Here is a 15,564-nt window from a genome sequence, read left to right on the forward strand (position 1 = left end):
ATTAACTGCAAGGAGAAAAGAACAGTAGGAAAAGCAAACAAAGGAATAAGTGTAGACAAAATAATAGGTTTAAAAAATTAAAAATTAAAATAAAAAAAAAAAGAAAAAGGAAAACTCCACAGAACTGCAAAAGCCCAACACAGAGAAAGAGGTTTGTAACAACAATAAAAAATGTGACTGAGAAAAAAGAAATGGCTTAATTGCATCTCACAGTGCAATAAAATCAGCAACTACAACAGAGGGGAAAACAAGAAAAAAATTCCAAAAGATTCTACAGAACAAGTCAAAATGTAAGAATAATGTATGTTTCTCTTGAGTCACTGCTGTCAGGGTCCTTTCCCTCGCTGGGAGCCACAGTCCACCTCCCCTCCCTAGGATGCCCCCCAACACTGTGCTGGTCTCTGGACCTGATGTGGGGGCAGCTCAGATTCCGATCTGGTCCTGCTCCTGTGTGTTCTTGCCTCCAGTGCCCACAGCTGTCAGAACTAGTGCGCTTTCTTTTGTGGGAGCTCTCAGTGTCCTTTTGTATATTCCATAGACGCAGGGTCTGCCTAGTTGATCGTGTGGATTTAATCTGCAGCTTGTACAGCTGGTGGGAAGGTTCTGGGTCTTCTTCCTTAGTCACACTGCCCTTGGGTTTCAACTGTGGTTTTATTTCCACCTCTGCATGTGGTCGTCCACTGGGGTTTGCTCCTGAGGCTGCCCTGGAGGGCTTGGGTTTGCCCCTGTGAGGCCAGGGGTGGAGGAGGTGCAGGGTTCTGACACCACGAGGTACTCAGGGGGGTTGGCGGCTCGGGCAGCAGGAAATACAGTGATCTAGAAGGGTATGGCGAGCAGTATTGGCCAATATGCTCCAGTATTCTTGCCTGTAGAACCCTCCTCCCTGACAGAGAAGCCTGGCAGGCCACAGTCTACAGGGTCGCAAAGAGTCAACATTGACTGAAGGGACCCCGCACGCATAGATGCAAGACATTTTTTTTGCCTGTGGTAGCTCTGCCCCAGTGAGAGTTGAGCGTGAAGGTGGTGCAGCTGCTTGGCTTGCAGGGACCCTGGCAACACCAAGTGTTTGGGGACTCTGACTGCCTCCGCGGCAGGAGTCATGGCCCGATCAGAGTCTTTTTTCCAGCCTCTCGTAGCTGGCAATCAGAAGGCCTCTTTGGCCAGCCTTTCTCCATAGCTCTGCCCCTTCAGGCCCTTTAGAGGGCTCCCTTGCCTGGGGTCCTTCTCTGTTGTTCAGTGAGTCAGGAACATAGAGGGTCCCCCTGGGTGGGGTCCTACTCTGTAGCTCGGTGCATCAGGCACATAGAGGGGCCCCCTGGGTGGGGTCCTACTCTGTAGTTCAGTTCCTCTCTGTTTTTCAGCTGCCATTACTGGCCTGTGGGGGGACAGAGGCTATGGTGATGACTCCACCCCCTAATGCGTGACTCAGCAGTATCGCCTTGCTTCTGTGGCTGCCTGACTTTCTTCCACAGGCATTTCCCCCTACAATCTCCTCCCTCACATCCCCTCAATCCGTCTCTCCGCAGTCAGCAGCAGCCCTCGCCCTGGGATTGCTCCATAATCCTTAAACTCCAGCTCCGAGTTGTTGCACCTTCCAGGGCACCTGTGCCCCTGTCTGCTGCTGCAAGGACTGTCTGATTCTCATTCCATTTAGGTTGCCACAGATCAGCTGTTTCACTCTCAGCCTTAAATGTTTCTCCTCTGACTCAGACAATTGCCCCGATGTGGGGATCAGACTCCTGCCTCAGTTCCCCCACCCACCTAGGGCTGGTCCAGTTCTACTGGGTGTGTGTGTACATGATCATTCATGTCTGACTGTTTGTGACCTCATGGAATTTAGCCACCAGGCTCCTCTGTCCATGGAATTCTCCACAAGAATAATGGAGTGGGTTGCCATTTCCTTTTCCACCAGTCCTGCTGATACTCCTGTTTCTCCCCCTAGTTCCTTTGTCCTGCCGAGTTTTGCGTGGGTCTATATATTCTTTTCCTCTGGTCAGGTCCTCCTGTCTGCTCTCAGCTGGTGTTCTGCACGCACTTCTGGGTCTGAAAGTGTATTCCTGATGTATCCGAGGAGAGAGATGTACTCCACGTCCACTGACACCTCCACCATCTTTGAGAGTCTGTCTTGCCCCACATCCTCGCCATCAGACATTTCAATAGTTACCAGTTTGATGAACATGAGATTTTATCTTATTTTAATTTGCATTTTTCTCACTACTAAGCTTGAGCATTTTGTAGAATTGTCAATATCCATCTCTTCTGTGAATCATCTGTTTATATCTTTTGTCTGCTTTTCTGTCATGTTGGATTTTTCCCCTTAATGGTGCGTATGAATGCTTTGTTTGATGCTAATGTTTGAAACAAACTTTAACATTTAGATTTTAGTACACATTTTCTGGGCTGTACATTTAACCCTCTGTCTTTTCATGGTTATTTCCTAAGTGTTGCTTACTTAAATCCTGAAGATTTTTTTCAAAATGGTATATTTTTGCCCAATTAGTTGTGGAACTTTCAGGCTATTGAATTTAAAACTGTGTTGAAAGGATGCAGAATGTGTAGAAAATACACTAATTTTAATGGTCTTAATCCCTAAAACAAAGTATGTTAATGATATCAAATCATTTTCTATGTCACAATTTGATGATTACCACAGAGTCTTTTAAATTTATTTTCAGGTAATATAGAGATTATGAAAGAAATCCATGCACTTTTATCAAGAGCCACATTTTATAATCTGAGTTATTGTCCACTAAACTGAGTCACTGAGCAGGCTGGCATCAATTATTATAGCTTAGTCTCTTCTGGAAAATAAATGTGACTGACCAGATGTTCTCCAGAATCCACCTATCCCTAAAACTTACTTTTTCTCTTAGAAGTTCATTTTTTTTTTAAGAAGTTCATTTTAAAAGCCTATAAGCCTTAGAAAAGTGAAATAATTTCTTAAGGAAATTAGATATATAGATAGCAACTGTAATGAAAATAAACACCATCTGTGGAAAATAGAATATATTTTATATTGGTGAGTTGAGACAGTTTAAATAAAAAGCAAAGCAACCTTTGATCCTGGTTCTACAGCTCAAGAAGGGGCACTCTATGTATACAAACCAGTCACAAAAAATTGGGAGCCATGAATAAGCCAGCTATAGAGTATGTTTTCAATACTGCTTTGACTCCCACTTAGGACTGAGGAAGCTGAGACATGGCCTTGGTTCTGTACTCTGTGTCTGAGACATTTGACACCAGCCAGAGCAAATTACTGTGTGATATTACAGGTTCAAGCATTTTTTTCATGAGCCCCCCTCCCAAAGTAAAAGGATAAATAGGAAAAGTTGGAAGTGTGTCCATTGCTTTAGGATTCACCCATGCTTGGGTGAATGAGCCTTTGAACGTGGTTCAGTTAAGCTCTGTGCCCCTGCTCCTAGAACATGCCTTTCAAAGGGGAAAGTTGGCTTCAATTGCCTTTAATCTAGGGGAGATCATTTCGGTCCCCGTTGCAGAATTTCTGTTTCTCTCAGGGTATGGGATGCTCTCAGACAGACTGATTGCACACCTTCCTTCACAGTGACTGTGACTTCAACGCCATCCTCTGAATGCAAGTCTTCTCTGTCCTTTTGGAGTGCCAGGCTAATGATATCTGCCAGTACTGGTGCCACTGGTGATGTGGGGCTTCCAAAGCCCTTCTTAAGACCAGTAATGAGTTCTCTTTTCTACAGGTAACTTGTTCTTCATTCTTTTCACCATCACTTTGTATAACTGAAGGGAGTTGCTGAGGAGAGGAAGGAGGTACTTTTAAAAAACCTTGCAAAAATTATACTCATGAAGTTCCAATTGTGGAATGATCAACATTGATAATATGTATTCTAGAGGACCCACATCATTTCTGGAAAACAACCAGTTGAATATTAGATATCTTTGCTAATTCCATAAAGTTATCTAACATTATCAGAATAGTAATATGATGTCTGTAATGACACAGCTAACCCTTCAACAAGGGCAGCTGGCAGGCAGGTAACAAGGAGCGTGTGTGCTCCAGCATGCTTAGCACATGTGAGAGTTGGGCACCCAGTGACTGCAGTCCTTTGGTTGCTGAAGCCCAGATTCACCCTTTACTCTTCAAAGAAGATCCTTGGATATTTTTGGATCCTTCTTTTTGCATGGATTTTCTTGGGTCCTTAATGATTTGTGGGACAGGTTAGGGCCAACAAGTTACATGAGACCAGTTCTGCAAGCTCAGGGACAACTAAGAAATAGGGAAGGGAGGGGTACTGGTGTACAGAGAGCAAGCAAAGAGAAGGGCAATACAAGAAAAGAAGCTGGCTGATTCCAAGAGAAGACTCACTGATGCTGGTAAAAGCAGAGTCTTTTCATCTCATCAAGGCAGACAGGTAGAGTTCCAGAAAACACTGTGCCTTGACTTTTAGCAAGTATTTATTATTAGATTCCTTGTTCCCCTAGAGCTTGCTTGACTTATTTTTCATTTTTATTAAGTATTGTAATTTCTGAAAAAGATTTACCTTGTGAGAAGGTACTTTGCAGAATATAGATTATAGTTTATATCTTAAAGTTTCTGGATTTCAGCCCATTTAGAAAAGCATCATTTTTTTTTCTAGCACACCTTAGTCAAGGTTTTTTGAACTGTGGGTTGAAGATAGGTTGCCAAATCAGTTTTGTATCATTTTTAAATGAAATAGAATAGAATAAAATATGTCAGTGTCTGTCTGACTCTCTGGATGCCCTGTCTCTCCAAGTATTCCAGCAGGGGTTTGTAGAGCACTGTGGTCCAAAGTGTCTAAGTTTAGATCAGGGTTTTCATTCTATCTGCTGCTCATGACTGTGTGACCTTGAAAAAGTTACTCAATCCCTCTACGCCTCCCCGAAGCTGTGGTACATATACACCATGGAATATTACTCAGCCATTAAAAAGAATTCATTTGAATCAGTTCTAATGAGATGGATGAAACTGGAGCCCATTATACAGAGCAAAGTAAGCCAGAAAGATAAAGACCATTACAGTATACTAACACATATATATGGAATTTAGAAAGATGGTAACGATAACCCTATATGCAAAACAGAAAAAGAGACACAGATGTATAGAACAGACTTGTAGACTCTGGGAGAAGGCGAGGGTGGGATGTTTCAAGAGAACAGCATTGAAACATGTATATTATCTAGGGTGAAACAGATCACCAGCCCAGGTTGGGTGCATGAGACAAGTGCTCGGGCCTGGTGCACTGGGGAGACCCAGAGGGATCTGGTGGAGAGGGAGGTGGGAGGGGGGACCGGGATGGGGAATACATGTAAATCCATGGCTAATTCATTTCAATGTATCACAAAAACTACTGTAATGATGTAAAGTAATTAGCCTCCAACTAATAAAAGTAAATGGAAAAAAAAAAAAAAGAGAAGGGTGCTATATCCTAGGGTTGCTGTGAGGAGGAAATGGTATTGTTCATACTAACTGCTTAGTTTGGTGCCTGGCACATGGACATTTATAGTGTGGGTGTCTATAGCACCTTCATTTATAATTACCAACACTTAGAAGCAACCAAGATGTCTGCCAGTACATGAGTAGATGCATAACTGTGATATGTGCATCCAGACAGTGGAATAGTCTTCAGCAGTAAAAAGAAGTGAATTATTAATTTATGAAAAAACTTAATAGCTCATTTCCTTTTGTTTAGTAATGTTTGTTACTAAGTGAAAGAAGCTAATTTTAAAAGCTAAATACTGTATTATTCTAACAACAAGGCATTCTGGAAAAGACAAAACTATGGCAACAATAAAAAGATCAGTGATTGCCAGTGATTAGGCAGGAGGGAGGGATGAACAAGCAGAGCACAGAGGATTTTCAGGACAGTGGAAAAAATTAACCCTTTAAGGATTTCATTGTTGTTGTTGTATTACAGGTAGCATATACAAGATGAAATTGAATATAATATGAGGTTTCATTAATATTTATGAACACCACTCAATTTCCAGTTTACATTATTAAAGTTTGTATAATGTGCAACCATTCATCATTCATCTAACAACTCTTACTAACAGGAAATCCTGTCTGAGCTTCACCACCAAGGGCAGTGGTTCTCCATTCTATTGGACCCACACTCCCTTCACTAGCCTGAATTTAAATTCCTAAGTAATAGCACTCACCTAAAAGTATAATTTCAAAAAAGCAATATAATGCCACAACTGTAATAAAAAAGAAATAAGATGAAAGGCATTTCTCATAAAATATGCACTTCATGTGTAACGTGTACATGAGAGCACTAGAGAATGTACTGTGTTGACAGGTGCTGTGTTTGCTTATATGGAGACTCACCCTGAGTGGGGCAGCTGCAAATTCAGATGCTGCCATCTTAAATGCCACTGGTCGAGTTGCCATCCATGACATGGCTTTCTGAAACTGTAAAGTTCTGAACAAAATGAAGTATAGTCTTCCTTTGATTTATGTATGTAATTGCATTCCTGAAGAATTGAGAATATATTAACAGCCATGCAAGAATTCCTGTGCCTGAATGTAAAATGGAATTAGGTTCCAGGCCTGAATAATTACAAATGCAGGTCTGGCAGGACATTTGGATGTCTTGCACATTGTAAGATGTATGGCATCCCTAGCCAATGCTTACTAAAACTCAACAGTGCTCAGAAAGTCAGTTTTTCTGGCTGTGAGGATGTCATGCATTTCCAAAGTCCCTATATGGTCCAAGCCCTCTTCTTAGAGGTGAGGGTGCTGAATGAAGGATGTGGCTTCAGGCTATGGTGAGCATCCTCCAAGATGACTTTATCTCTCAGCTAAAGCAGCTACTCAAGTCCTGAGAAAGGGGTGGAAATGGACTTCCCTAGTGTTCCAGTGGTTAAGAATACACCTGCCAGTGCAGGGAACACAGGTTCGATCCCTGGTCCAGGAAGATCCCACGTGCCGCAGAGCAACTAAGTGCATGTGCCACAACTACTGAGCCCGAGCGCTGGAGACTGAGAGCCCCAGCTATTAAGCCTGCGTGCCACAACTACTGGAGCCTGTGTGCCCAGAGCCCGCGCTCCACAAGGAGAGAAGCCACTGCAGTGAGAAGCCTATGCACCTCAACTAGAGAGCAGCCTGCACTTTGCAGCTAGAGGAAGCCCGAGTGGAGCAAGGAAGACCCAATGCAGCCATAAATAAGTAAATAAATAACTTTTAATGGAGTGGAAAGATGCTTGTATGCCTTTCTAGGAAGAAATTAGGGGTGGAGTCAGTGGTGATTCAGACAGTAAAGAATCTGCCTTCAGTGCAGGAGACCCGGCATCAATCCCCGGGTCAGGAAGATCTGGATAAAGGAATAGTAACCCACTCCGCTATTCTTGCCTGGAAAATCCAAGGGACAGAGGAGCTGGGGGGCTACAGTCCATGATGGGGGGCAGGGGGGGGTTACAAAAGAGTTGGACAGGACTGAGTGACTAACAGTTCACACTTTCATTTTCAGGGAGAAATTAGTTTCTTTGTTCTGATTCTGATTTCCCCTTGTTCCCTACAAAAATCATTTAAAGAATGACGAGGAGAGCCAAGGGGCATTGTTCATGAAAGCAAACATCAACCAAGCATGGCCCTTCCCTGAAGGACTCTGTCTGCAGAGGGCAGCACCCTGATCCTGGCTCCCAGCCAGTTGTGGGAAGGTTGCCTTTCTCTGTCGCATCTTAACTGATGAGATGCCAAGTTTACTCCTCAGGGTTTACAGTGAGCTTTGTTTATTTTGAGACCCTTTCTGTGTTGTAGAAAAGAGCAGAAAGTACAGAAAAGAGCCTATAAAATTGTATTTCTGTGATTAAGACTGCAGAACGTGTACATTGGTGTTGGTGTTGTTTAGGCCCTTGTTCGCACAAAGAAGTGTTTGGTTACACATACCCCAGGAATCTCCAGAGGTGGTTGGTTTTAGTCTTCAGGTCACAAGAGGGAAAACCTTTATGGTTATGGATGTCATTTTGAAAAATGATGTGTGAGGAAACAGTCTCACGGTCCATATTTTTTTCTGCTCTAGTTTAAGGTTAATAGATATGTTTGTGAACCAGCTTAGAGGGTCAGAGATCATGTCCAGTGCTGGCCTTGCACAGAACTTGAGTTCTTGGTATTGTTTTAATAATTCACACCATCTTTATCTTTTGTAGTGAAGTCTGATCTGTGACAGTTCCATCTGCCTTCCTTGGGAACAATTTTATTCCACTAGGAGTTTTCCTGGCAAAATTCCTTTCAGAACACCATGAAGCCAAGGAAAAACATATAACTCTTTATTAAGAACTGTCTTGGAAGGACATTCCTGCATAAAGAAAACAGGAAACATCCTATCCCTCAAAGTAAAAATATCCTGACAACCAAAATGCCCACATGAGTAATACTTTACTTAGCAGATGTTTACTGGGGAAACCATCATGTTTGCTTTATAACAAGAAATACTCTTGTTTTATTTTTAAACTTATCATCAGTAAAATATTTTTGTACTGTTGTACAGTTCTGTGAATTTCAACACAATTGTAGATTTGTGTAGCCATTGCTATAATCTGGATATAGAATAATTCTATCACTCCAAGAGCTCCTCCCTCCTCCCCAGCTCTTGGCAGCACTTATCTGTTCACCATAAGTGAACAGTTTAGTCTTTTAAAGAATGTCTTAAAAAGTACATTAGTATGTCTTTTGGTAGGTAACCTTTTGAAACAAACTTTTGACTTAAAACCTTTGAGATTCATCCAGTGTCTTATAAATATCAGAAGTTTGTCTCTATTTATGGATGTACAGCTGCTTACTAATTTACTTGTTGAAGAACATTTGGATTGCTTTCAATTTTTGGCAATTATGAAAAGAGTTTTCATAAACATTTGCTTTTGTGTAAACATTAATATTGTATCTGTCTCTAGGATAGATACTCGGGTAGGAATGCTGAGACAAAATGTCTATGCCATTTTGCATTTCCATCAGCAATGTATAAGAGTTCCTTCCAGTCACTCTGCATCCTTGTCAGCACTTGGTATTCTCAGAATTTTTAATTTTAATTCTAATTTTAGAATAAAATTATAATTTAAATTTTAATTTAAATTAAATTTTTAATTTAATCATGATTTTAATTTGCATTTTCCTAATTGCTCATGACGTTGAACATTTTTTCATGTGGACAGCCTGTATCCTGACAGAAGTGTCTATTTTTATATATTTTCCCATTAAAAAAATGTTTTTCATATTGTTATGAGAATTTTTTATTATCCTACAAGTTGAATATGGGATTTGCAAATAATATTTCCCAGTTTGCAACTTGTATTTTTATTCTCTAAATTCTTTTACAAAGCAAAAGTTTTTAATTTTGATGTAGTACAGTTTATCATTTTTTTAATGGATATGCTTTTTGTATCATGTCGAAGAACTCATTACTCAAGCCTAGGTTGTACGTTTTCTTCTGAAAGTTTTGTAGTTTTATATTTTACATTTAAAGCTATGATTCATTTTATGTTAACATTTGTGTAAGGTTAAAATTTACTTTCTGCCTATGGATTTCTAATTGCTTCAGCATCATTTGTTGAAAAGACTACCCTTTCTCCATTAAATTGAGTTTGTACCTTTGTCAAAACTCAATTGGCCATATTTGTGTGAGTCTGTTTCTAGATTCTCTTTTCTGTTTCATCGATCTATGTGTTTACCCCTTTGCTAATACCATCCAGTCTTTATTACTGTAACTTTATAGTCAAGTCTTAAAATTGGGTAATTCAAGTTTTCCAATTTTGTTCTTCTTTTTCATTGTTGCCTTCTCTATTCTAGTTCCTTTGCATCTCCATATAAATTTTAGAATCAGCTTATCTATAAATCTTGCTAAGATTTTAACTGGTATTATGTGGAATCTATACATAAATTTGAGGATAATTAACACTTTTACTGTATTAAAACTTCCAAGTCATGAACATAGTATGTCTCTTTAGTTATTTAGATCTTTGATTTCTTTTATCAGAGTTTTGCAGGTTTTACCTGAAGATCCTATACATGCTTTGTTATACTTGTACCTAAGTGTTTTGTTTTGCAAAACTATTTTAATTTTCAATTTTAATTTTTAATTAAAAATTTTTAATTTTCTGTTTTATTTGGAAATTTCTAGTCATGTTGGTTTACTGTGGCTGCCGTAACAAACTGCCACAAACTTGGTGGCTTAAAACAACAGAACTTTACTTTCTGAAGTTCTGGAGGTCAGAAGTCTATGATCAGTTTTGAGTAGAAATCAAAACTGTGTGGCAGGTCTGTGTTCACACACAAAAGGAAATCAGCTCTTGGCTCTTCTAACTACTGGTAGCTGCCAGCATTCCTTGGCTTATGGCTATATCACTGCAGTCTCTACTTTTGTCTTCATAATCCTTTCTTCTGTGTCAGATCCCCTCTGCCCCTCTTGTGAAGCCATAATCATGTCTTATCTCAAAATCCTTAATTTAATCACATTTGCAAAAAACTTCACCATGTAAGGTAACCGTCACAGATCACAGGAATTAGGACATAATATTTTTGAGGACATTTTCAGCTTACTACATGAGAAGGAAATGGCAGCCCACTCCAGTATTCCTGCGTGGAAGATCCCATGATTGGAGGAGCCTGGCAGGCTACAGTCCATGGGGGTCGCAGAGTCGGACATGACTGAGTGGCTTAACTTATTAACTTACATTTACATTAGCGTTTAGAAATCAAGATTGTGTGTGTGAGAAGGAGAGAACACAGAGACATAAAGAAACAGAAACACAGAGAGAGACAGAGATTGTGTATGTTGACCTTTTATGCTGTAGCCTTAGTGCTAAACTCACATATTAATTCTAGGAGTTTTTGGGTTGATTCTTTATATTTTCTATATAAATAATTATGTCATCTGGGGATTTTCTTGGCAGTCTAGCAGTTAAGACTCCACACTTTCAATGTGGGGGGTCCAAGTTCGATCCCTGGTTGGGGAAGTAAGATCCCACATTCCACGTGGCATGAGCAAAAAAAGTAAAAAGTTAAAAAAAAAACTCTGTCATCTGCAGATAAAGATATTTTTATTTCTTTCTTCCCAATTTGTATGACTTTTGTTTCTTTCTCTTGCCTTATTTCATTGACTAGAATTTCCAATGCAGTGTGAATAGGAATGGTGAAAGTGGACATCCAGACTTGTTCCTAGTCTTAGAAGGAAAGCATTCAGTCATTCGCCATCAAGTAGTCCTTCTTTGCAGAGAAGTTTTCAAAGTTGTTTTTTTTTTAATCATAAATGGATGTTGAATTTTTTTCATATGATTTTTGTCCATCAATTAGTGTAATCATTTTCCCTTCTTTATATTATTAATATGATGGGTTCATTCAGTTCAGTTCAGTTCAGTTCAGTAGCTCAGTCGTGTCCGACTCTTTGCAACCCCATGAATCGCAGCATGCCAGGCCTCCCTGTCCATCACCAACTCCCGAAGTCTACTCAAACTCACGCCCATCGAGTCGGTGATGCCATCCAGCCATGTCATCCTCTGTCATCCCCTTCTCCTCCTGCCCCCAATCCCTCCCAGCATCAGGGTTTTTTTCAATGAGTCAACTCTTCACATGAGGAGGCCAAAGTACTGGAGTTTCAGCTTCAGCATCAGTCCTTCCAATGAACACCCAGGACTTATCTCCTTCAGGATGGACTGGTTGGATCTCCTTGCAGTCCAAGGGGTTACATTCACTGATTTCCAAATATTGAACCAGCTTTGCGTTATTGGGACAAACCTCATGGTGTACTATTTTTTATACATCACTAGTTTTGATTTGGAACATTTTGTTGAGGATTTTAAAGTCTATGTTCATTAAAGATATTGGTCTGTAGTTGTATTTTCTTACACTGTCTTTGTCTGGTTTTGGTATCAGGGTAATCTGGCCTCATAAAGTAAATTGGGATGTGTTCCCTCTTCTTTTTTTCTGGAAGAGATTTGGTGTTTTTTTCTCCTTTATATGTTTCATGAAATTTGCCAGTGAAGCCATCTCTTCTGATGATATTCTTTTTCAGAAGATTTTAAAATACATACTTAATTTTTTTCATAGTTTTAAGACTACTCAGGTAACCTCTGTTTTCAACTTCATTGATTTCTCATCTCTGTTATTTCCTCCCTTTTGCTCACTTTGAGCTTATTTTTCATTTCTTTTTTCCCCTAGTTTCTTAAGTTGAAAGCTTATATCAATAGAGCCTTTTCTTCTTTTCTAATATAAGCATTTATAAGGTATACATTTCCTTTTGAGCACTATTTTAACTACATGAACAAGTTTAATGTGTTGTATTTTTATTTTAATTAAAAGTATTTTCTAGTATTTCTTGAGACTTACTCTTTGAATTCCTTGATTTATTTATAAGGTGTTGTTTAATTTCCAAATGTTTTTGAAATTTCCCTATTATTTTTTGATATCGATTTCTAGCTTAATTCCATTAGGACATGAAGATACTTTTCATAATTTCGATTAAGTTTGTTAAGGTTTGTTTTATGATTCCTGATATGTTCTGTCTTGGTGAATGTTTGGTTGTGTGAATGAATATGTGTTTTCTCTGAAGGGAGTCATACCTCTTAACTGGGCCCATTTGTTTGCTTATTCACTGAAGAGTCTTTCTGGAAAGTTGTCACTCACAGCCCATTGTTTTCTTTGTCCAGAGCATCCGGGATGTGAGGAGTGATAGTGAGGGTGAGTATGAAGAGGAAGAAGATGAGGAAGAGGAGGAAGAGGAGAAAGAAGAAGCCACAGGAGGCAAAGAGACAGACCGTTTGAAGAACAGCCTTGGGGCCGACAGGCACCTCATCCCCAATGGTCAGCATGGCTGTTAGCTTGAGGCCCACGTAGCTCCCAGTGCCCAGCGCCCCGCAAGGGCTGCCGGGAGCGGGACGTGTGCCCTCCTCCACTGCTGTGGCCTTGACCCAGAGGGACCACAGATTTTGCCCTTCCTTCCTTCTTATCACCACCTTCCCCCTCCTAAGATGTATTTAACAAAATGTTGTTTTTGTGTTAAAATGTTGAATATAAGCATCCCAGTGGACTTTACTGTAGTTAGGACTCAGGCTTCAAAGATTTCTCCAGAGAACCCTTCTAGTTCTAATTGTGCCCATTCATGCATTTGAGACACTTGGAGCCAACTTGGTTGTGGGCCTTCCCCTTCCCGCCTTGCCTGTGTTCATGATGATTTGAGAAGTGCTAAGGCAACCCACCTCTTCCAGGTGTGTTTGGCCACAGAGATAACTCACTTCCCAAAAGCGAGCTAGAAATAGCAAAGAAACAGTGATGGCAGGACCAAACTAAGGGACCAGGCTCCAGGGCTCACAGGCCCCCTTCTGCTGTGGACAGTATTTAAGCCTTCCATGCTGTGTGCTGCGTCTCTCCAATGGGAAGAACCAGGCGTGCCCTGTCCCCTCACAGGGATGGAGTAAGGATCAAATGAGATAATAATGGGCATGAGAGCGCGTACTGTAGGCTGTGGTGTTTCTATTACCAGACCCTCTCTCCACTCTGACCCCAGCCCTGACGCTGTCTCCACTCTGACCCCAGCCCTGACCCTCCTTTCACTGTGACCCCAGCCCTGACCCTCCTTTCACTGTGACCCCAGCCCTGACCTCTCTCCACTCTGACCCCAGCCCTGACCCTCTCTCCACTCTGACCCCAGCCCTGACCCTCTCTCCACTCTGACCCCAGCCCTTGCCCTCCTTTCACTGTGATCCCAGCGCTGTTTGGGAGAGCAGCCTGGTGAAACTTGACACTGAATGGGCCTAAACAAAAGGCATAGTCTTGAAGAATTCCTCTTAAATGTGTCTGGAGACACCTAGAAATGCAAGTACCCAGAAGGCTGTTTCCACTTTATTTGGTGACTGTTTGTTAGCTCTCCAAAGGTAATTCTCATGTCCCCCAGGTTCTCGTCCCTCAGGCTCCATGGCCAAGAGAAGGGAGTTTGGGCCCCACTCCTTGTATGTTGCTGGTTTCTCCTTGTTTCTCTCCTAGAGGGATGCATTCCTACTGTGTTCTGAGCCACCCCCTCAGCCAGCAGAGCTACCCAGCAGGCCATGGGGTCCACAAGGGCACTGGACCCAGGTCAGGCTGCTCCCCGAGTCACCATCACTCAAGAAGCCCAGCATCTGGGGTGCAGCTTGCACCTGAGCTCCTGAGCAAAGGAGGTCTTTCTTGGAAACAGAAGGAGATGCTGCACTATAAATCTCTGCAGTCCAAGCCAACCAGTGCAAAGCAGTAATGCAGAACAAGAGAAAGTCTGGAGAACGTCCCCAAGAAGGTCCGAGTCAGCGTCAGCTTCTGGGCTGCCTCCCTCTTTGGAAGGACAGGTAGGGGCTGGTAGGTCAGTAGCCACCTCTCAGCCCCCACAGGGGTGCTTCTCCTGAGGCTCGCGTGCAGGCCCCCCAGGCTTTCTCAGGTGGCTGACTGAGGAGAGGCAGAACCTTGCAGGGGAGGAGCTGAGCAGAATATGCAGCTTTTCCCCACCCAGTCTCTCATATTGTTTGGTCACATTTGCATCTTCATCCTGTTTTTCTGAGGGTCCATATTACAAAGCCAAGTAAGTGGAAGCTGAGACCACAGGGACTAGTGAAACCCACACAGGCTCTACCAATGGGAGCTGCAGCCCCTGCAGCACAAAGGACACTATATATGGTAAAGGTGTTGGCAGTTTTGTTTTTTTTTTTCAGTAAAAATATATTTTTTTAAATCTTCAGAATTCTTTCCCAACAAAATTTCTTTTTGAGGAATTGTTAGAACAACAGAAAAAATGTGTCGGGTTTCTCTGTATAATATCTGCTTTTATGAGTACAATAACATTATATGTATAATGTATATTATAAATCTCAAATGCCTCCAGTTACAGCTGTTCAAGTATTATTATTTTTTTCTAATTTTGGTGAAAGGTCACACTAAGATATTATTTTTATTTTCCAGTTAACAGAAACATTTTCCTTGATTTAGTTTGGTCTCTGTACCAAATATCTTCTTGCTTGAAGTAAAAAAGTTTTTAGTTGTTGCATTATCCTCCAGTTTTTTTTCTCATTTGAACATTGAAAGTAAAATTGGTAAGCAAACTCCAACTGCCTGTGGTAAGCTGGAAGCACCAAACTACCTCCAAAGAGGTAGAGATTCATGTTCTGTAATATCTTTTAGGGCTTTTGTGGTTAATTTTAAGGCTGACCTCTCTTTTTACAGAAAACAAAAGCTCATACTATACACCAAATGGCTTTATAAAAATGTAGTCCACCATGCCACCAGTATTATTGTAATGGTAATGATTTACAATAAAACAAAGACAGAACCCTGCATGTGTGGTGATTGAGTAGATTCAGCTTGACTTCCTAGAGATTATTTCTGGTCTTATTGAGTGGTGGAAACAAAGACTTGCCAGTCTTCTGGAAACACCCTGCAGGGAATCAGGAGGAACAGTGAGGAGACCAGAGCTGAGTTAGGACCTGAGGGCCACTGGCCTTGGGATACAGACACCAGACAAGGAGACATGCAGGCCAGGCCTGACGAGGGCGAGCCTCTCAGCTGTGCACAGTGTAGACAGACAGCAACTTGTGGACTGGAGACTAGCCTGAGCCCTC

The 15,564-nt window shown here is 41.3% G+C and overlaps 1 protein-coding gene across 3 annotated transcripts in view; it reads left to right on the forward strand.

Annotated features, from left to right (window-relative positions):
- CERS3 (ceramide synthase 3) overlaps window positions 1-13,023 on the forward strand; it is a 153,421-nt gene extending 140,398 nt beyond the window's left edge. For all 3 annotated transcript variants that reach the window (XM_070478140.1, XM_070478141.1, XM_070478142.1), the window contains exon 11: window positions 12,634-13,023. In XM_070478140.1, coding sequence (XP_070334241.1) covers window positions 12,634-12,804 — 171 coding nt within the window. In that variant the 3' untranslated portion in view covers window positions 12,805-13,023. The remainder of the gene's footprint in view (window positions 1-12,633) is intronic.
- Window positions 13,024-15,564: the final 2,541 nt, after the last annotated feature.

Source organism: Odocoileus virginianus, chromosome 16, assembly GCF_023699985.2.
Source record: "Odocoileus virginianus isolate 20LAN1187 ecotype Illinois chromosome 16, Ovbor_1.2, whole genome shotgun sequence".
Lineage (NCBI taxonomy): Eukaryota > Metazoa > Chordata > Mammalia > Artiodactyla > Cervidae > Odocoileus > Odocoileus virginianus.